General features: G+C 44.3%; 2 protein-coding genes across 3 annotated transcripts in view; both read right to left on the reverse strand.

Moving 5' to 3' along the window:
- The window catches only part of USP4 (ubiquitin specific peptidase 4), a 36156-nt gene extending 29528 nt beyond the window's left edge, over positions 1–6628 (reverse strand). For both annotated transcript variants that reach the window (XM_082214495.1, XM_082214494.1), the window contains exons 1-4: positions 6370–6628; positions 5816–5943; positions 4211–4341; positions 897–1023 (exon numbers count right to left, since the gene is read on the reverse strand). In XM_082214495.1, coding sequence (XP_082070621.1) covers positions 897–1023; positions 4211–4341; positions 5816–5943; positions 6370–6497 — 514 coding nt within the window. In that variant the 5' untranslated portion in view covers positions 6498–6628. The remainder of the gene's footprint in view (positions 1–896; positions 1024–4210; positions 4342–5815; positions 5944–6369) is intronic.
- Positions 6629–8697: 2069 nt separating this feature from the next.
- On the reverse strand, positions 8698–12357 carry GPX1 (glutathione peroxidase 1). Its single transcript, XM_082214612.1, has 2 exons — positions 12019–12357; positions 8698–9634 (listed from the first exon to the last, which is right to left on the reverse strand). The coding sequence occupies exons 1-2, from the start codon at positions 12340–12342 to the stop codon at positions 9296–9298; spliced, it is 663 nt and encodes a 220-aa protein (XP_082070738.1). The 5' UTR covers positions 12343–12357; the 3' UTR covers positions 8698–9295.
- Between the last annotated feature and the right edge of the window lie 9475 nt (positions 12358–21832).

Here is a 21832-nt window from a genome sequence, read left to right on the forward strand (position 1 = left end):
TGCTATGTGCTCTGATGGTGAATTTTGGCTGACCCAATGCAAAGATCCTGAGGATCCATGTGGATCCATGCTTTGTAACCACGTTTTTGCACCATTGCAGCCCCAGGCAACAGTGGGTGCGTGATTTTTTTTTGGGGGGGGCAGGCTGTAGCCATGGACTTGCTGTGTGCTCTGATGGTGAATTTGGGGTGACCCAATGCAAAGATCCTGAGGATCCATGTGGATCCATGCTTTGTAACCACATTTTAAGTGGGGAGGGAAGGAAAAACACAGAAGGCTAAGAATGCAGGAGAGGGCTATAACGTGAGGAAAGGAAGGCAAAAGTTTCCCCCCACCCACCCACACAAGCCAGCCAGCGTGTGCTCTCTCTCGCTCTCTCTCCCTCTTTAAATGGAAGAAAGCATATTTGAATGCTGTGTGTCTCCAAAAACAAAAAGCAGGAAGTCAAATCAGAATTTTAAGCCGAACCTGTAATCTCTCTTCCCTTCACAAACATTGTTCCTCCGGAGCAGGGAGAGGATAGAAGGACGGACGCTCTGCTTTCCTCTCTTCTTGCCTGGAGGGGAGGGGCTTCCCCTGCTCTTTGTTCCGTTTGAGCAAACACAGTAACGAAACAGAGAGGACGGGCAGTAAGACCCTGAGGCAGAATGCAGGAAAGCTGCCACTTCCTCTCTTCAGGCTTCCCTTCTCCCTGAAGCGCGGTTTGATTTTTGCCTCATTTTTCGGCTCCAGGGACCACACATTCGCTCCATAACACGCACAGACATTTCCCCTTCCTTTTTAGGAGAAAAAATCTGCGTGTTATAGAGCGAAAAATACGGTAAATAAATTACTAGACACCACTAGGTGTAGATGTGTTTCAAGGTGTGTTGTGGCGTTAGCAAACAGCTACTTACCAACGGTGTCTGCTTTGCTGAAATAAGAGCTCATAAGATTAGCAGGATCACTGTTCTGACACAGCTTCAGCTCCAAAAGATAAACTTCTACTTTACAGTGCTTCACAAACAGACCATACTCCACAACCTAGGAAGAAAAGGCTTCCTGTAAAGTAGGTACAACAAACTATTCTGAAAGCAAATATGTAGTCTAAACTGAAAGGCTCCACCCTCAAAGTATCCATATCTTGGCCTGATAGATAACAGTGCCAACATCTAGAGTTTCACATAAAACAGAAGTCCTTGGTTTTGACTCTAGTTCTACAACTGGCAAAGTGGCTTCAGATAATCCTGCAGAGGTTTCTACAGCCCAATCCCAAGTGTGTTTATTTCAAAATTAGCTCCACTGAAGTCAACACCAACAAATGGTTATAGTTAACTATTCTTCTTAGCTATTCAAACCAAGAGGTAAGACCCATGGTGGATAAAAATCAATGATTTTTTAAAAGAAAAAATAATAAACAAAATTTAAATTTAAATTTAAATTGGATTTTTAAAATAAAATGCTTTTGGAGGAAAAAATCTTTCTAAAGATAGTTTTCTATTTACCGGTAAGTTATATTATAGTCCAAAGGCTATTCATCAGGAAATAAGGATTTGTTTTAAGTTTTTCATGTGTGCTAAAACTCAGTCTAAGTTTTTTAAAAACGTGTTTAACATAATCAGTTAACAAACATGGATACATATGCTATAATGTTATTGTTTTAGTTAAATAAATTGTTTAAATTGTTATTAAGGAAATGATCATTTTTGTCCTTCCAATAAAGTACAGCAGAAAAGTTGTCCAAATATAAACTGTTAACTTATTAAACCTCACAATAATTTCGTAATCATCTGTCTATGTATTTCTAATAGTATAACCAAATCAGTATTTTTTGCTATAACTGTAAAAACTACTCTGAAAATTTAATATTCCAAAAATGAAACCTTCATTTGTTTGTAAATATTAAGATTATACCAGCAAGAATGAGTCTTTCTGTTAAAAAATGATTTAAATCAGGCCTTACTGGCTAGTGATTTAAATCGATTTGATTTAAATCAAATCCACCCTGGTAAGACCCAAACAGCAAAGGGCAAAATCAGGTTTACCAAGATCTCTTTTCCTCAAACTGCCTACCCAAAGTTGCTCTGGAGAGTTGGGAAACACTGGCACAAAACTGGAACATCCAATGCCTTGACAAGTTGAAGCTCCATTTTTATTGGGGAGTCCATTAACATGATTGTAAAATTCTACCACAACAAAACAAGAGAGCTGAATATGACCATCTAGGTCTCTTTATCTGGCCCTGTAAAGCAGGAGTCAGCAAACTTTTTTTGGAGGGGGCCAGTTCACCATACCCCAGACCTTGTGGCGGGCCAGACTGCACGCACGCACGCAGCAGAGGCTTCTCTCTCTCTCTCCCTCTCTCCCCCAGGCCCTCCCCTTCCCCTGCCTACCTATGGTGCTGCCAGTGCAAGGGCGGGCTGGCTCTGGAGAGGCGCTGCTCTCTGCCAACTGCGGCTCCTGTGCCTGCCCTTGCGAGTGGCAGAGGTTGGCAGCAGCGGCAGCGGCAGCGGGATGAGCAGCCTGAAAGGGCTGGCTGGCTCTGGAGAGGCACTGCCCAAAATGGTGCTCAGCCTGCTCCCCTTCCTCATCTATGCCAGGAGGGGGGAGGCACTGTGGTGTGTGAGGAGAGGGGTGAAAATGGTGCCCCCAAAAATGGCAGTGCAGGGGGGAAAATTAAAGAAGAAAAAATTAACGAATAGAATCCACACGATCCACAGACCATCCGCAGGCCAGATCCTGAGGGCAATTGGGCTGCATCTGGCCCTTGGACAGTGGTTTGCCATCCCCTGCTGTAAACTTTCCATAGGTCACATGCTTCACTGGCCCTGCTTTATACTCTGAATGTTTTTGCCTGGCTGTAATGTGTCCAACACATAACACTAGGTACAATCTTCTGGCTCAGGGAAAGGAATGAATGTTATGTAATCATTTGGTAGGCACTTGGGAGATGGTTTTCATTTCAATTTCAATCAATAATAAAAGCAATAAAAGAAAAAGGAAAGATCAGTAATGGATCATAGCAATTTGCTAAACCACTGAGCCTCTTGGGCTTGCCAATCAGAAGGTTGGTGGTTTGAATCCCCACGACGGGGTGAGCTCCTGTTGCTCAGTCCCAGCTCCTGTCAACCTAGCAGTTCAAAAGCACGCCAAAAAGTGCAAGTAGATAAATAAAGCGAGATGAGCGCCACAACCCCAGAGTCGTCTGCGACTGGACTTAATTGTCAGGGGTCCTTTACCTTTTTATCAAACAGAAAGTAAACACAATCTAAACAAAACTAAAAAAGGGAAAGGGGTTTTGTGGGGGAGGAGGGAGAAAAAGGGGAATTACCCTTCTTATTTTACATTTGCACATTCCTTTTAAGGCCTACATTTAAAAAGCATCTACTGTATTTTAGCAGCAATATGGGCATGTTTAGCTTATCTTCTTATTCTGAAAATGGAATTATTCCTATGACATATCACATGCTCTTTTCTACATCGTTCATTAAAATTATAGCAGATTGCATTAGCATGTACTATATATTATTTATTGCACAGTTAACTATTTGATTTAAGATCCAGCCTACAAAGCAATTTTCTGCGTTGTGTAGTTACTTGAAGTCCTGCTGTGTTTCTGAAGTCAGTATACATTATCTCTTACACTGAAAAGAAGCATTCCTGGTAGACGGGTCATGTGGAGCGTCCTTTACCATATTCCCCTTTCCAAAGAGTAAACAGTTATTCTCTTTCCTCTCCTCCCCATGGCAATCCACTCTCTAACCTGCTCCAGTCTCCTCACTCTACACAACCCTCCAAAAATGTTTTTTGAGATCCACAGGGGTAGCAGGGAGAGGAGAACAGCAAGTCCCACTAGCTGATGGACACAATTGGATACCACCCTATAACTTCATCCTGTGTTCTGGCTAAATGACTAATCAACAGAGTACAGGGCAACTGAAGAGAAACTTTCTCCTCTACTCTACATTAGCTAAGCTAGAAACATTCTGTAAAGACATTCTGAAACTGTAGGAGCCATCCTAATACTGGGAAGAGCAGTTCATTTCCTACCCTGTATTTCCAGTTATTCAACCTTATACGTCACACAATATATCATTATCCTATGCACCAGTTAAATGACACCTAAATATTCTTTATAGTGTTCATTTCTCTGGGTAGCTCAAGAGATAATTCACATGATTCCCCAAAGCGACAAAACAGTGTAAGTTACATAAAGATCATTATCACTTACCTTTCTCACTATTGGTTTCTGTCCCTCTATACAACCATACCAATTTACTAATTTGTTCCAGGCTTCAGTAGGAACCAACACATAATCCAACTCATCAATGAGATGTTCTTTCAAAGTCTGAGCTTCTGTGTCTAAAAAGGAAAGGAAACATAACGATAAACAGGAAGATAAACAGTTCTCCTGGAAATCCTGAATAAAACAAACACACTTTCAAAGTGACAGACACTTCTGAAAATCTAACTTAAGGTAATTTAAATAGCCACATCAAAGTGAGTCTTGAAGAGACTCAACTGGTATTATTTCACAATCTAATTTCAGACTTCCACACATAATTTCAAACTATTAATCAAATAAAACCAGCTGTATAGTATTTAAAGTTTTCTTTAAAAAGTACAATGCAGAACTGGAAGACTTTCCTATACCAATATGATCCAGAGACTTTGAGAAGCAAACTTAAACTTTTTATGTTTGTACACAGACATCCTAGTGATTTCCTGGGACTCAGCTAGACTGGTAAAGAAAAAGCAATTTATATGCATTGTATGTGAGATATAACATTGTGCTACCAGATGGCAGTGTGGAGTCCTGTTTTTCTCTACCTGTCTTCCCTGTTTAAATTTACAATGCTTTAAACTGAAACACTTCTTTGATATGTCTAGATCCAGCCCTGGTCTGAGGAACACAGCATCTATATTGCCTTTTGCTGCTAAATTTAAATAGCTCTACCTATCCACAATATGTATTACTTTAAATCTTTTAAAGAGTTGCTCAAGTGTTATTTCTCAGGACTGTATCTGGAGAGAGGTGGCGTGTCAGAATGGTGTGTTCTTTCCACTGCTTCTGCTGCCACTGGGAACCTCTTGCAATACAGGAAAATGTGATTTCAAGCTATCTAGTCTCCCAAATAATGAAAGATCATGTAAGAAGCAGGCTTCAGATTTAAATTATCACCTTACCAAGGTCAACTTTGTGCCACAACAAACCTGAACCAGTACTAAGCCAAGGAAACAATGTGCACCTGGAGCTCAGGGGGTGAAACAAAAATGTATTCAAACATAAGTTTGAATTCAGTGGATACACCTAATGATTTGAAGTTCTATGACACAATATTCCAAGCCAATAATGATTTGCAACCAACTGATTTACAACACAGAAGCAGATGTAACCGTTAACTCTTTTAGTTTCCATTTACAAAAAAAGGAAAGTCATCTGCTTTCGGGCCTAGGCTGAGTGGAGAAATACACACACACAAAAAAAAACCCCACAGGAAGGGTGTGGAAGCCAAGAATGAGACACTTATTTAAGGGTGGAACCTCCAAGACTTGTTACAATACTAGTTATGATTGCAGTAACTGCTGATGTGACAATCATGCTAGATTCCATCATAGTTTTTCCAAAGCGAGCTGCCTTATCATATAGAAAAACTAATATCCCTACTTAAGAATTGGGAAAGTGTACTGGGAAAGATTGGAGGGGAAGGGCACTGACTCCCTTAATGTCAGAACATACTCCAAAAAGCAGTACCGTGCAGTGACATTTTCCCTCCTCCATTTCCCAGTCCCAGTCCAAACTCCAAATCTTAATCCCCTCTCCACACAACTTTACCTGCAAAAAGCCCCGAGTTATCAATGGGTCCCGGGAAGAGATTAGGTTCTCCAACGTGGTACAAGTCCCAACTGTCAAAGCCCACGTATTTCTTCCACTGCTTGAACCACCGGCTGTCAATTAGGAACCTGCAATAAAAGGGGGGAAAATACGCCTTGAGAAGAAAAGGAAGGGGGAAGAAAGAGTAATAAAACAAACAAACAAACAAACAAACAAACGGGGCAGGGTTGGAGCGGGAGGCAGGAAAGGTGAACGAAGTTGCTGGAGGGGACGGGACGGAAGAAGAGTGACTCAGCACCGGCATCGGGAGGGCCCGGCCGGCACCGACATGCCCTCTTCCTGCCACCAACACCGAACTCCCGGGGGGAGCAGCTCGCGCCTCCTGCTGCCCCCCCCCCTTCCGAACACCCGCATTCGAAAGCCAACAGCCCGAGCGCGCGGAGGGCCTGCGCGGAGGAGGCGGCGCGCGCGCGGCCTGGCTCTCAACCTGACACCGAGAGGGGAAAGGAGCCGCCGCGCTCTCTCGCTCCCGCCGCCCCACCCGCCCTTCTCACCACGACTCTCCCGGCCGCAGCGCCGTCCCCAGCAGCGGCATAAGTTCCGCCCGCTGCGTCCCGGCGTCCGGCCTCAGGCCGGCGCCGCCGCCTCCCCCGCCGTCTAACCCTACTTCGGCTGCCGCCATGACAGTACTGCAAGCGCTTTCGCCCGGCCGGCCGTCCCCAACTGCGGATATCCTTCCTCGCCCGGCCGCCGCCGCGCGCACAGAACGGCACTGCGCAGGCGCGGCGACGCCTCCGGGCGTTCGGAGGGCAGGGAGCGCCGGGCCGAGCGCGGTGTTTTGACGCTGAGGAAGAAGGGGCCGCTTTCCGCTGAAGTGAAAGGGCAGGGAGGCAGGGAATCCCTCCTTCTCCAGTAGCTCACACAGGCTCCGTCTGCGGTGTCAGTTACCTCTGAAGGGCTGAGAATTGCAGGTCGTGCCTCAAACTAGATAGCGACCCTGGCTATAAAGGGATCCTTCTGCATTCGGTGGACTAGAACTACCAACATCTAGAGGGCACCACGTTGGTGACCCCTGGATCTCTGCTGGTGCAGCTCCCTTTTGGTTTCTTTAGCTGTTATGCTGCCATGACACTTGTCTCTGGACATCCCACTCCTTGAAACCAGCAGCCAACCCAGTGAATTGATATTGAAGGTCTTGTGGGTCGTCCTGCTGGGTTGGCATAAGGGCAATGGCAATCGTCCTTTTTATCCTAAGCTCTTTAGGAGACTGCTCGTCTAGGAAATATATGGTACGATGTTGAGCTCTTTTTACGGCAACCATTAATATTGGGTGATACTGAATTGCAGTTGCTTACTTGTGCAACAGGCTTCCTGCTCCTGCAAATGGGACTTCCCCTTTCCCATTTCTCCCCTGCAACTCCCCATGCAACACATGGCAAATCTGCTTTGGAGGTTAGCACCCTCTCCAGAACAGATTGTAGTAGGCAGAAAACTAGTATGTAAGTAAATTGTAATCACCACCACAAACTATGGTCCTAAAGATATGACTGAGGTATCACATTAAAGCACAGAAATATGCTTACAGAAGAGCAATAACATTACTCTTCCCCATCAGATAATCTTCAAGAGAAAAATAGGGGGTAAAAGCAGCATGTAGTCTTTGAAATACTATTGGTTGCAAGATCTCTGGTTTCTGTTAATTGAAGTAAGTCCTCCATAGCCATTGGCTCAGCTGTTGAAATGAACAATTTATGAACGTTCCTCCAAAGGCCTTCATACACAAAGTCTAGGAAAGATTGGGCTGGAAGATATTCAATGGAAAGAAAGGATGCATGATTGCCCTCTGAAAACATAGATCTTGATGTGCTTTGACCATGCTAAAGATATTAGTGCTATTAGGACAACAGGATATGAGGATAATTTGTATAATTACACATTTTAACAACTGCCTGTTATAACTATATAGTAATTGTATTGTTAATCCCTTTTTGTTCTTATATGTTACATTCTTCAGACACCCATCTAATAAATCAATGCGGGGGCGTGTGTGGAATGAGCAAACATTGTTGCAATATTTGTCAATTGTGTGTGCATTTTTGAGAGAGAATGACACAGGAATAGGACACAGGCAAGATACATGCACACAAATATCTACAAAGCTGAGCTTCATTTGTAGTATATTTTTCAACTAGTTCCAGTCTCCACTCCTGTCCCAAACGACTAATAACAAGCCTTTTTATTTCTAGCAAATTACCTTCCACATTTATTTGTAATGTTGCTTACTGAATCCAGTTTGTTAATAAGGACTACGATTTGGTAGAATTCTATGTAGAATTTTTGCCAGTAGAAGCCAGGTACCCAACCTATATCAAATAATTTATTATGTCAATCCACAGCTGTAGGGAATTTTTTTTGTCTCAGTTCAGTCAGTACATAATGCTAAACCAAATCGTGGTTTAGCATGAACACAGATTCTTGGAGCCATCATAACTGCTGCACTCCTTTGGTTCTGCTGCTGGCATGCTACCCAGGGCTAAGCCATATTTTGGTTTAGCATGCTGTCTAAATGCAGGCTCATGGTTTGTCTTCTCCAAACAAACTAAGCTGTAAACCAAGAACATACCTTAACTACAGCTCGTGGTTTGCCCTAGAGCAAGACAAAGTACAAGCTCTGGTTTGGACAACATGCTAAGCAAAACCATGGCTTAGGCCAGAAACTGCAGTAGTAGCAGCCATGAACTTCACTTGAGGGACCTGCTCAGTCATGGTTTAAGTAATACTTCAGCTCTTTTGGTAATGTGTTAAATGAGCTTAGGTTGAGATTTCAAATAACTAGTTGCAACCTAATTTTACGCAGCCTTATTATAAAGACACAGACATAATTGTCTTTGAAGCATTTTATTGGCATAGAATTTCATAAACTGCTGTTTCCCCTAGTGTAATTAACTACATCTTCACATACAAAATTTTACAAATACATCAAGTGTCCTTCAAGTGTTTAGAAGAAGCACCATCATAAATAAAATTTTGATGGAGAGTAGAAACTTACTGCCAGAGTAAACAGATGAATTGCTGAAAAACAATATAAGGCCACACAGACAAACAGCATGGAGTTTGGCACATGGAGGGCTGCTTCACATAGTAGGATTTAACCCACACATTAAAGCAGCCACTCATATTATTCAGCCTTGAGTCACATAATACATGGTTGCCTCGCACATTAGAGGAAGGGTTATAATTTAGCTTACATCACGGCAAATAGATTCCTGCATTTCAATTAAGTTTCATTGCTATGATGCATAAGCAACTTTCTTCTGCCTATTCGGTTAGATCAGCCCAGTCTAATCTAGGACAGATCTGCAATTCACTCTAGTATGGAAAGTATCATACTTAACCTAGGACATCATCTAAGCAATAGCCTAGCTGAAAAAAAGAAGTAGACATTTCTGCAAGGCAAATTTTCTGGTTCTTGGTGACTTGCTAAAGCAGCTTTTGAATATCATCCTGGATCTTGATGGTTTCAAAACGCCTGCTGTAACGCTTGAAAGGCACTCCATCATGGCTTATGAGGAACTTCTCAAAATTCCATGCGATGTCACTGCGACACACAGGGGACCAGATGATGAACTGTGGGTTGGTCATCAGAGACACGGGGTCATCATGTGGAAAGGGCAACTCTTTCTTCAGGAATTTGAAGAGTGGGTGAGCGTTTTCCCCATTCACCTCACACTTCTCAAAGACACTGAAGTTGGGCTCATACCCATTGCCTGGGCGGACATACTTTAGTGAATTCAGGATCTCCTCGTTGGTGGCATTTTCCTGTAAAAAGGAGAGAGAAGATATATGTTTAATTCCAAATGTCAGAACAAAGTGTAGCAAACAGCCACAGCAGCACCAACCAGGCTACTGACTTCTGCTTTATGTAACATCTTCTTTTGCTTCACCAACCCCTTCACCATGCCAATAGCAGCTTTGCAAAAACATTCCCTTCCATCGCAGCTTGCTACTTGTTACAGTATTTTAGTTTAGTTCAGCAAACATATGGAGATTAAAGTTATGGAGGAAAGCAAGTTTTACCTACTAGTTCTATAAACTGCTCTGCTGCAGTTGCAAGGAGTTAGTAGGATCTGAAACTTCAAGTTCCTCATTGAAAGTAACATTTACAGAACAAATAATTTCTTCCTCAAACAAGTCAACTGATGTGACTTAAATATTCCCTAGCATATTGCCCAAGCAGTGATAGACATTTTTGGGTAGTGCTGTGGCTGTCTCTTGACAAATAGCAGGTGGTCTTCAATAACTGGGCAGGAGGGGTGGGGAATGAAGCAATAAAAAGCACTTTTAAATTATTTCCAATTTAAGCCCTTACAAGCAGATTGTGATGTTGCCAACACAGTTTAGGCAAGTACCCTAATTAAAAGTTTGTGCATAAGGGTTTAGATGTGCAATCAAAATGCAGAGTTCAGCTTTGTACACTTTGACTATACAAACTGCTTCATCCCCTGCCCCATCTTGAGTACCCCGCTGCTTTTTGTCCCATTCAGAGAAATACTACTTCAAGCATCAGTTAATGTAACACTAATATGTCCCTGCTGCACACTGCCTCCAAGGTGTGGCTGGGAACTGAAATTTTACAACACCCTTATCAATTCTGGTGAAGCAGGTATTTGTACATGCCAGTATCAGCAACCATCAGTCTGTCTTCTGCCATGATTTGACCTAGTCCTAGACCTTTTTGGGTTGCATGCAACAGAATCATCCTGTTAGCACAAGGACTTCCTTCCACTTGTGCAACAAGCTTTCCTCTTCCACTCCTTGTGTGCCCCCCTATCTGCTCTTGACTGTTGGGGAGCCTCCAGAACAGACTGGAGACAAGGGAATAGGATTTCCTATTGTATGCCAGGTAGGGTTTGAAAAACAAGAAGCTTATTTACACCCCCTACTGAGCAAGATCTGTCAAAATGACTGAGCCAGTAAGAGCACAGCTGCTTTATTAGTTTCACAGAGGTAGAGTAGCCATCCTTTGAGCCAGCTACTTGGTTGAAAACTGCAGACTTCCAAGCCTTACCAAACTATCACCTCCCAATCCACATGCTCCAAATTACGATGGTAAAATGCATGTTTCAATTGCTGAATTTGACTGCTTGTCACTACCTGCTCCAACAACAAGAGGAGCAACTGGTCTATGCAGCCTTCCCCACTTTGTTCCTTGGTGTACAAAGTTTCCACTCACATCTGGAGAATACATTTATAGTATGAATATACCACTTTAATAGTCATGGAGAATCCTGAAAACCCAGTATTCTCCTTGACTGCTGAAGCGGTACAGTAGCACTTTAAATGAAGTTCCAAATGCTGCCCTTCTCAAAAGAGGTAGCTGTAGCTGGTTCAGTCAAAACCACCATCCTCTTTTCCACTTCACACAAGTGGAGATGCACGGAAACGGCGGCATTTGATTGAGTGGGAAGGAAGCCATTACGCAGTTTAGCTTGTGAGCAGACGGGAAACTAGTAAGGTTGCAAAAGCAGCAGCCGCATGTCTACAGCACAACTTGTAGGGTGCTCTCTGCTGGAAAATGTAACAAACCCTTGCTTCCTCTCTCCGCTCCACAATCATCCAACAAGGTGCTGACTTGAGATGTAGAGCAACTGTATTAAGTGTCTCCTCGGGGCACGATTCCCCCCCCCCCTATCAATGCCCCAAGGGGCTCTTGCAAACCTTTCCTGTGCTCGGCAGGCATAAAGCCAGCTTGGGGGGGGCATTCATCATCGAAGAACTCTTATGCCCAGATAAGAGCCTGTAAAGCAAGGGGGGGGGGGTTGTGGCGATACGGAAGGAATCAGTTTCAGCATCTGGGAAGGCGCGGTTCTTATCACAGAGAAGGCAGGGGTGGCTGGGAGCCGTGATAGAGCTTCCAGGAACTGGGTTCGCCCCGCTCCATCGCGAGCGTTAGGAAGAGAGAAAACAAAGCTTCTGGCCATGTGCAGAGTGCGTTCTTTCCTTCCCCCTCCCGCCCCTTCCTATAAACCTAGGACTGAGAAGCCCCCACACAAAGCAGCCCCCCATATAAAGACCTACAAGCCGACTTGGGAGTTTGTGTCGCCCAAGGGCGCCTCGTTCCCTACGAAGCAGGAAAAGCTGCCAAGGGGAAGGTCTCGTCCTCCTCCTCGCCCTCCTCGCCCCCTCGACGGCGGCTACGGTACCTGGTGGCCGAATTGGTTGCACGGGAAGGCGAGCACCGTGAGCCCCTGAGGCCCAAAGCGCTGCTGGAGCTCTCGGAACTGCGTGAAGTCCCGGCTCGTGGTGCCTCAGAGGGAAGCCACGTTGGAGACCAGCACCACCCGGCCCAGCAGCGAGCCCAGGTCGACGGGCTCCCCGCCGCCCAGGGGCCGCACCAGCACTCCCGCCAGGCTAGACAGCGATGCTCCGGCCATGCTGCGAGCCATCGAGGATGCAGAGCAAGTGCGCGGCCCCGGGGCACCTCCGGCCCTTTTCAGCGCGCCCAGCAACCCCGCCCACCTCGCCATGGCTCCGTCTGGTCCTGGGGTGGGTGGGGCTGGCGGGAGAAAGCTCCGCCCATCGTCTTTGTCCTCGTCTGCCGCCGATAAGCCCGCTTTCTTTTACTCCACCCCGATTCCGACCGCTTCCTGCCGCGAGCATTCTGGGCATGCGCGGGAACCCTGCGATTCGAAGGTCATTTTCAAACGCCGATTGCGAATGAGTGATTGCTTGGCTCGAAGCCAGCGTGGTTTGCTGGCGTTTCTCTTCCGTGTGGATTAATTTAATCATTCTCTTCTTAAAGATCCCACCTCACGTAAAGCACAGCCGCTCTTCTGATGAAGGAAACGCAGCCCTGTTGCTGCTGGGGGGGAGAGGAGACCAAGCAGCAAATAACTACCTGCCCCGTTTCTTAGGAAGCAGAAGCTGACTCCTAAGGTGTCTGATTTTGGCAAGCTTAAGGTGGGCTTCATGCCCCAAAGTTGCTTATCTGTCATTGCCGTTGAGTCATCACGCTTTTATGTGTGTTGTGCAAACAAAGGTTCTGAAGGTTATTTTATGTCTCGAAGGGGACGCTCACAGTCATGGGAATACATGGAGTGGGGTACAGCAAAGCTTATTTTGGAGCTCAGAACGTAATAATAATAACAATAATAATAATAATTAATTTATACCCCGCCCATCTAGCTGAGTTTCCCCAGCCACTCTGGGCGGCTCCCAATCGAATGTTAAAAACAATACAGCATTAAATATTAAAAACTTCCCTAAACAGGGCTGCCTTCAGATGTCTTATAAAGATAGGATAGCTGCTTATTTCGCTAGTTCCTTTTAACCTTTTCAGATTCATCTCTGTTTCGAATTTCCATGCAAATAAGGGAATTAAAATTAGGCAAGCAGGTTCAGCATCCTCTGATTTGACTCCCATAATAACCCAAGCCGCCTTCTCCAAGTCCCAAGTCCTTTTGAAGGCAGCTGGGGGAATGCGAAATGTGTAGCTGCCCTTACTGCTCTTGGGGAAGGCGGGAGCAGTCTCTCTCTTGCTAACCGTCTCTGTGCAGGTTTGGTCATAGTTTACCAGATTACTGTGGGGAACTTCTATGCCAGCCTGAGCATCATATAGGAGGGCTGGGATAAAAATGAAAAATGTTTCATCACTTCTTTCATTTTAAAAAAGGAAAGGAAAGGAAAGCAACTGTAACAAAATGCCCAACCTGGATGGCCTGGGTTCTAGTACTGTGGGAGAAGGAGAACAAAAATCTCCCAGTGCATTTTCTCTATACACCGCTTCATTATTTTTTTTTAAATGAATTATAAAGTACTATTTCCACTGAAAGGATTATGTGCTCCAGCCTCAGTTATTAGATATTTTATATTGTACAAGAGAAACTGTTAAAAAAGGAAACAAATTAGGGATTGGAAAAGTGTAGATCAGGTTCTGAATAGCCAGAACAATCAGGTGTTAGAACTAGAAGGAAAAGTCTTTGTTTCAGAAAACTGGGCTTAAAGTTGTGACTGATAATTACACCATCCTGGCAAGTTTTGAAATGCTGAAACCTAAATGTACCAACTCAGGAGTAAGTCTCATTAAACTCAATTTGGCTTACTCCCAGACAAGTGGATGTAGGATCGTTGCGTAAATCTAGATCTTCCTTATTGCCCCAGAAGAAAAAGTTCATATTTTCCGCTTAGCAATCTCAATAGTTCCTCAGCGTTGGACTTCAATGGAAATACTTCAAAGCTCCCTCAAAATTGCAGTATGCTATAAAGTCCAGGTGAGCAATAACTGGAAATAAAAAGCACTGAGGAGTGGCAGTCAAACATTCAACAATAAATAGCAACCGCTCAGCCTCAGGTTGAGCAAGAGCTGGTTTCCTTTACCCTTAATAGCTCACCTGCCCTCCCACACTGCTCTTCTAGAAACTTCTACACCAGCTTGGACACCTCCTCACGCTGGGTGGTGCCATGGTAAGGACTGGGCCCAGTTAGCCCATTCTGAAGAAGTAAGCGAAAGGAGTCAGAACACCCAGCTCCTCCTTTTCCTCTACTGCAGGCATGCATTGCACTAGACAATTAAAACTTCCCATCAGCACAATATAACAACAATTTAAACATCTATGGCTTCCCCCAAATAATTCTGAGAAATGTAGTTTGTTACGGATGCTGATAGGGCACCTGAAACAAACCACAGAATGGTGTTCCCACTAGGGTAGAAGATCTGCATTGCGAACAAGGGGGAATGAAGATCTACCCTGGGAACAAAGAGATAATAAATATATACATATGGTACATAAGAGCCAACTCCTAGGGGCCAAGGTCCCTAAACCTCCCCCAATAAAATATTTGAGGTGGCCACCTCCCCAATGTTGATGAGCACTGCCATTTATATGGAGTGTGTGTGTGCTGCATCATGTATTTGATTATGCTGGGTGGGGCCTACCTGTCTCCCCAATATTCTATTCAAGTTGGCACCCCTGCTGCCCAAGCTCACTCACGGAGCTTTTTGGCCAAGTGGGGGCTTCAGACTTAGGTCATTCCACTTGACTCGTCTTTGTGCACAAGTGAAGTGTACAGTATGGGTGTAATCTTGTGCGTCTGCCCCCAGATGCAGGACAGGGAAGGCAGCCAAATGGAAAAGGGAAGAGGTTTCAACATGTCGCTCTGCCTGTGTGCTGTTGCTGTAACTGTTCTTGCGAGAGATCTGCGGGAAAGACAAGGCACACACACACACACAGTTCCTCCTGCGCCACTTCCTTTGTGAGCTCGGGGAGCTGCCTGTTATGTCAGCTTCTGCTTTTAAGCCAAGGTTGCCACCCTTTTCTCCATCAACGTTCCTGTGGTTTGGAACTGCTCTACAAGGCAAACGCTCGACAGGTTATACTTTCCTCCTGATTCATTGCATGGTTGTTGCATGTTCCAGAATTGTTCTATGACTATCAAGTGTCAAATAATGCAAGACAAGTCATGGCACAGTTAAAAAGGAAAAAATGGCATCATTTGCCCTGTTCCCAATATTAAAAGTGGCAACAAATTGCTTCTTGGAAGTCAGGTGATATTTTTATATATATATATATAAATTTTTATTGGTTTTTCACAGTTTTTATAAACACAAACGTTACACAATACAAACAAACAAACAAACAAACAAACATACAAACAAACATGTATAATTTCGAATACTTTTTTCTTAAACCTTACTTCACCGACTTCCCCATAACTCCCCTTTCTGCAGCCCAATTTCTGGTGATCTTATGTCCTTTACGATCTGGCATGTCTTTTTAGAACTAAAAGCACCCTTTGAATTCTTTGTCTGTGATCCCCAGACTCAGTTATAAAGGAGCATCTTTGGTTCCACTCATTATGAATGAATGAATGAATGCTTTGCCTTTATACCCCATCATTTTCTTCAACGAACTCATGGTGGCATTCATAGTTTCCCCTCTCCTTATTTAATCCCCAAAACAATTCTGTGAGGTCGGCTAGACTGAGAGGCAGTGCCTGGCCCAGGGAGCTTCATTCATGGCCGAGTGGCGGTTTGAACCCTGGTCTCCCAGATCCTAGTCTGACACTCTAACCATTGCACACCACTGAATAATTTGTGAACTCAGTTGTTTCAATAGGATTTAAATATGTAGCTCCCAGTTTTATGGCTGTTTGAATGTGCCACAATTTCCGCTTTCAGTGCTGCTCAGTTTTTGTTTTGTTTTGAAGCAATAACTGCATTCTAAGTTGCTATTGCTTGTAGAAATTACTTGCAAATTGAACTTGTACATTTATTATATCATATATGGTTTTATGATTTGACTGTATGCCACTCTGGGTACTTTGAATAGAACAGGATACATAAAAGAAACGAATGTTTGATTGCCTGTACTAAAAGAGTAAAGCATGCATCTGCATGGAACCTTAAAGGTAAAGGTAAAGGTACCCCTGCCCGAACGGGCCAGTCTTGACAGACTCTGGGGTTTGTGCGCCCATCTCACATTTATTGGCCGGGGGCCAGCGCTGTCCGGGGACACTTCCGGGTCACGTGGCCAGCGTGACATCGCTGCTCTGGCGAGCCAGAGCCGCACACGGAACGCCGTTTACCTTCCCGCTGGTAAGCGGTACCTATTTATCTACTTGCACCCGGGGGTGCTTTCGAACTGCTAGGTGGGCAGGCGCTGGGACCGAACAGCGGGAGCGCACCCCGCCGCGGGGATTCGAACCGCCGACCTTTCGATCGGCAAGCCCTAGGCGTTGAGGCTTTAGCCCACAGCGCCACCCGCGTCCATTTTTCAAATCAAAGCCCTACCAAATAATCTGCATGGCACATCTTGCAGATAGGTTTGTGCGACCCCAAAACATCCTGTTTGTCCTGCAAAGAGTATTTCTTGGCACTTATTGCTGCAAAGGTGCCTGCGACAATATGTTTGAGGAAGTTGTTTGTGAAAGTCATTTCCTCATATGTGTGTGCCTCGCTCTTGTTTCAGCCTAGCCATTGTTGAAATAATTGCACAAGTGTCAGTGCAAAGCAAATAAGGCGCACCTGGTGTAACAATTCAAAGCCATTTCTGTGCAGGCTTGGAGAGAAGGGGGCAAATACGCATTGCAAATATTTGTTTCTCCCCTTACAAGCCAAGCTGCCATAATGAAACCAGGAAGTAAAAGGACTGCTGGACTGATTAAATACTTTATTGTCTTCTCTGGGCCACCACATTGTGGGGGCTCAGTGATTTGCTGAAGCACTAAGACACGGCTTGCATAGATGCTATGTAACAAAGACAGTGGCAGCTGCAACAAGGATGTGTTTGTGCACCCCAGGACTATGAGGTGGAGGGAGGGAAGCCCAACTGAGTTTAGTGGTGCTTACTTCCAGTTAAGAACATAAGAAGACCCTGCTGGATGAAGCCAGTGGCCCACCTAGTATAGCATCATTTCTCACCATGGTCAACCAGATGTCCATTGGAAACCTGCAAACAGGATTTGAGCTCAAGAGCCCTCTCCCCTCCTGTGGTTTCCAGCAACTGGTACTGGGAATCATTGCTGCCTCCAGCTGTGGAGGCAGAACACAGCCATCAGGACTAGTAGCCATCAACAGCCCTCTCCTCCATGACTATATCTAATCCTCTTTGAAAGCCGTCTCGGTCGGTGGTCATCACTGCCTCCTGTGGGAGCAAGACCCATCATTTTAACTACTCGTTACGTGAAGAAATACTTTCTCTGTCCTTAATCTTCCAACATTCAGCTTCATTCATTGGATGTCAATGAGTTCTAGAGTTATGAGGGAGGGGGAATAACTTTTCTCTATCCACTCTCCCCATGCCACACATAATTTTATACATGTCTATTATTGTTGAAGGGACGCGGGTGGCGCTGTGGTCTAAACCACAGAGCCTAGGACTTGCTGATCAGAAGGTGGGCGGTTCAAATCCCCGCGATGGGGTGAGCTCCCGTTTCTTGGTCCCTGCTCCTGCCAACCTAGCAGTTCGAAAGGACGTCAAGTGCAAGTAGATAAATAGGTACCGCTCCGGCAGGAAGGTAAACGGCGTTTCCGTGCGCTGCTCTGGTTCACCAGAAGCAGCTTAGTCATGCTGGCCACATGACCCGGAAGCTGTATGCCGGCTCCCTCGGCCAGTAAAGCGAGATGAGCGCCACAATCCCAGAGTCAGCCACAAATGGTCAGGGGTCCCTTTACCTTTATTATTGTTGAATGGTCTCTTTAAATTTGAAGGTTCATTATTGTTCCACAAGATGTGTATTTCTTTAAGGGCCAGAGCAAATAACGTGACCTAGTTTTACAGCTGTGAAGCAGTATAGCAGGTGCTGTTAAGTTGTGTTAATTAAGCTGTGTCAGCAATTGGGTATAGTATATAAAGAGCAGCACCTAGCTCTCTCAGGACCCTGGTGGTTGGGTTGGTGGATGGGTCATGCTTATTGATATAATTAATGTAAAAAGGAGTTTTTGTTTTTGTTATTAAAACCAAGCAAAAATTATTTTTGCGTTCCTTGTAATGTGTGGTCTCCCCAGCACGCTTTCTGCAGCGCAGCTAATCTGCAAATAGCCAACAATTACAGTGGTGCCCCGCAAGACGAATGCCTCGCAAGACGAAAAACTCGCTAGACGAAAGGGTTTTGCGGTTTTTGAGCTGCTTCGCAAGACAAATTTCCCTATGGGCTTGCTTCGCAAGACGAAAACGTATTGCGTTTTTTGCAAGGTTGTTTCCTTTTTCTTAACACCGTTAATACAGTTGTGACTTGACTTCGAGGAGCAACTCATAGAACGCGGTGTGGTAGCCTTTTTTGAGGTTTTTGGTGATTTTTGAAGCTTTTCCAAAACTTTTCCGACACCGTGCTTCGCAAGACGAAAAATTCGCTAGACGAAAAAACTCGCGGAACGAATTAATTTCGTCTTGCGAGGCACCACTGTATATGTATGTAAATAAGTATGTCTAAGCTTGGAGTCCTCATCAGCCACTCTAGCGTCACCTGACGTGCTTTTCAGTTCTCATGACTTTCACTGACACAGCAGGAGCTGAGGACCTTTCACTGCCCCACACCCAGGTGTGCTCTGAGCATGGTTGCAATTCAGTCTGTAGTCTCTGTCACACAGATTCTCAACAGCATTTCCTCCCACTAGTCCTGTTTTCTTTTGTTGTTTAAATAGGTGCTTGGGGACTGTGTTGGCTGACTGACCAACCAACCAACCTTAATTATAGGGACGTGGGTTTGAGTCCCACATTGTGCAAAAGATTCCTGCATTGCAGGAGAGTGGAGTAGATGTTCCTTGTGGTCCCACCCAATTCTACAATTCTGTGAAAGATGTCCATACTTGCAGTACTGAACAAACAGTTCAGTATGACCAGTGTCTTGTAGATTTGCTATCTGAACAAAACAACTGAGCTGTTAATAATGAAGAGAATTTATTGAGTTGCATATGATAGCCATTGACCATGCATTTGCCTGTGCTTTTAATGAGAATTCAAATGTTTCCATCTTGCGTCTTATCTATTCACTATATGTTTTCCAACATCTTTAATTGAGCAGAACTTTCAATCACCACGCCATTCTTCTTCCTCAGTCTGGTTACAGGAGTTCCACTGGATCACACTAAAGGTACAGTATCATGTTCCCAAGCACATGCGTCAAGGAAGCCCATAGCAGAGCATGAAGTACCCTTTCCCCTGAGCCTGTTTAGCTAGCACGGCGAACACCTAATAACTGACCTGCCCACCATAGGTTTGCCTTAACACCACTTGAAAACCAGCCAGATTGGGGGCCCTTGCCACACCTGTGGCAGAAAGCTGCCAAAGTTATGCATTGTGTGAAATGTAAAAAACAGCCTGCAACGTTTTTCCAGCTCACACTGTGATAAAGATGAATGGTGGCAGTTTTTATTTGTTTTGTAATCTGACTTTAAAAACAAACTGATCTTGTTTTTGAAAGCTGCATTGGGTTCTTTTTCAATGGAGAAAAGCAAGATATAAATTATTCAAATAAAAACAAGTATGTTGGAAAGCATTAGGAATCTGAGAACATAAACAACACAGTGCCTATTCAGTATTTCATAAACTGAATGCTGTACACAATATTTATCACCGAAAGGGAGTGTCAATATCACACAACTGAGGACTAGCGGAGGTTGAAATACAGCTTTTTAAAATGGTTTCACATGAACGTGGATGACTAAGCGTTGACAATATTTTCCATGCACAAAATGGAAGATGGAAATAATAATTACTGTGATATGCAAATGATGGAATATCCCTGTGCCCTTTTCTCTTTTGGATGCACCCCATCTTGGTTAGAGATAATGTTAATGCGTCATTCACTGAAACTGAAAAGTATCAAATTATTCTTACATCACCTTGGTATCATTGCTGAGGCGATATTCTGAGGTAATGTCTGGAAGAGATTGACAAATTATAAAGTGTATTTTGTACACACATTGAACATACTAACTTTACATGTTGCAAAGGCAAGATTCTGCAAGCACCTGTGAGGTTCTTTAGGCTTGCCCACGTGACTATTTGGGTTTGTATGTCTTTTTAAACACTTTCCTCTGTCAACAGCAGATTCCCTTGCAGTATCAAACTGCTTCTGAAGCTTCCCTCAATTTTAAAAGTCCTGCCACATGGGACAAAGTGTGGCAGAGCTGCTGTTCAAGAAGCAAACCTAAAACACTATGGGTCATACATAACTGAGAATGTGTTTTAATCCTGTATTTAGTAGACAACGCAATAAAAGCAACGTGCAGACTTTATGGCAAGGGTCGGCAAACTAAGGCCCGTAGGCCAGATCTGGCCGAATTGCCTTCTAAATCTGGTCCACAGACGGTCTGGGAATCACTGCGTGGATCTGATTGTTCAGACTGCAGACGCATTATTTCCTTCTCCCTCACATGGCGCCGGCGCCTCCTTCCTCCCTCCTTCTGGCTTCTCCCCGCCCTGCCTAGAGGAAGGGGGCTGGACTTTGTTGGTGCCAGCAGCAGCGTTAGCACTTGAGTGGCTGCCACTGTAAGCAGGCTCAATTCGGGATTTGTTGCTGCCAGCCCCTCTCCGGAGCCCTTTCACATGCCACTCATCATCCCACTGCTGCCAGCCTGTGCCGCTCGCAAGACACAGGTAAGCAGCCACCGGGCTTGTCTGGTGCTGTGGAGAAGGGAGGGGAGAGTCGGGGTGGGTGGCTTACCTGAGTAAAATGTGTTCTGTTATTTAAAATGCATCTCTGGGTTATTTGTGGGGCCTGTCTGGTGCTCTTGTATGGAATGTGTCCTTTTAAAATGCATCTTGGGTTATTTTAAGTATTTTAAATATTGTATTGTTATGTTTATGTTGATTAAAATCATTCTTCGTTTTAAATATTGTATTGTTTTTCTTGTTTTTTGTGCACTACAAATACAGTATGTGCAATGTGCATAGGAATTCATTTTTTTCAAAAATATAGTCTGGCTCCCAACAAGGTCTGACAGTGGACCGGCTCCCTGCTGAAAAAGTCTGAGGACCCCTGCTTTATGGCAAGCAAAATTATAGCATTGCATGCTTTTGCCACTGGACTGATGAGATGGTGCAGCAGGGAGAAAGGCACAATTAGGATGCTTCCTTTTTGGCAACCTCAAACATTCTCTAGGAAGGGGAGAAGGAAAGTTTGGGGTGATCATTTGTGACCATGTATCAAAGGACAGACATAGCTGAAGACAGATGCAGCAACACAAATTAGCAGCAGTTGCAAAAGTGCACTGGTATTTACATATGCTAAAGCTTCTAGCATATATGGAAAATAATCTGACAGTAGATATGCATTACAGCTCTTTATAGTTACCTTATGCGCTTGTATAGTTAAATATACAAACCTGTGCGATAATGCTAAAGAACTTTGACATTTCCCCCTTTAATGTTGTATTTTAATCTTGTTTTTAAGTTGTATTCATTCAACTTGTTTTAATTATTGCTTGTTAGCTGCCCTGAGCCCGGCCTTGGCTGGGGAGGGTGGGGTATAAAATAAAATTTATTATTATTATTATTATTATTATTATTATTATTA

The sequence above is a fragment of the Podarcis vaucheri genome, assembly GCF_965113315.1.
Source record: "Podarcis vaucheri genome assembly, chromosome: 2".
Classification (NCBI taxonomy): Eukaryota; Metazoa; Chordata; class Lepidosauria; order Squamata; family Lacertidae; genus Podarcis; species Podarcis vaucheri.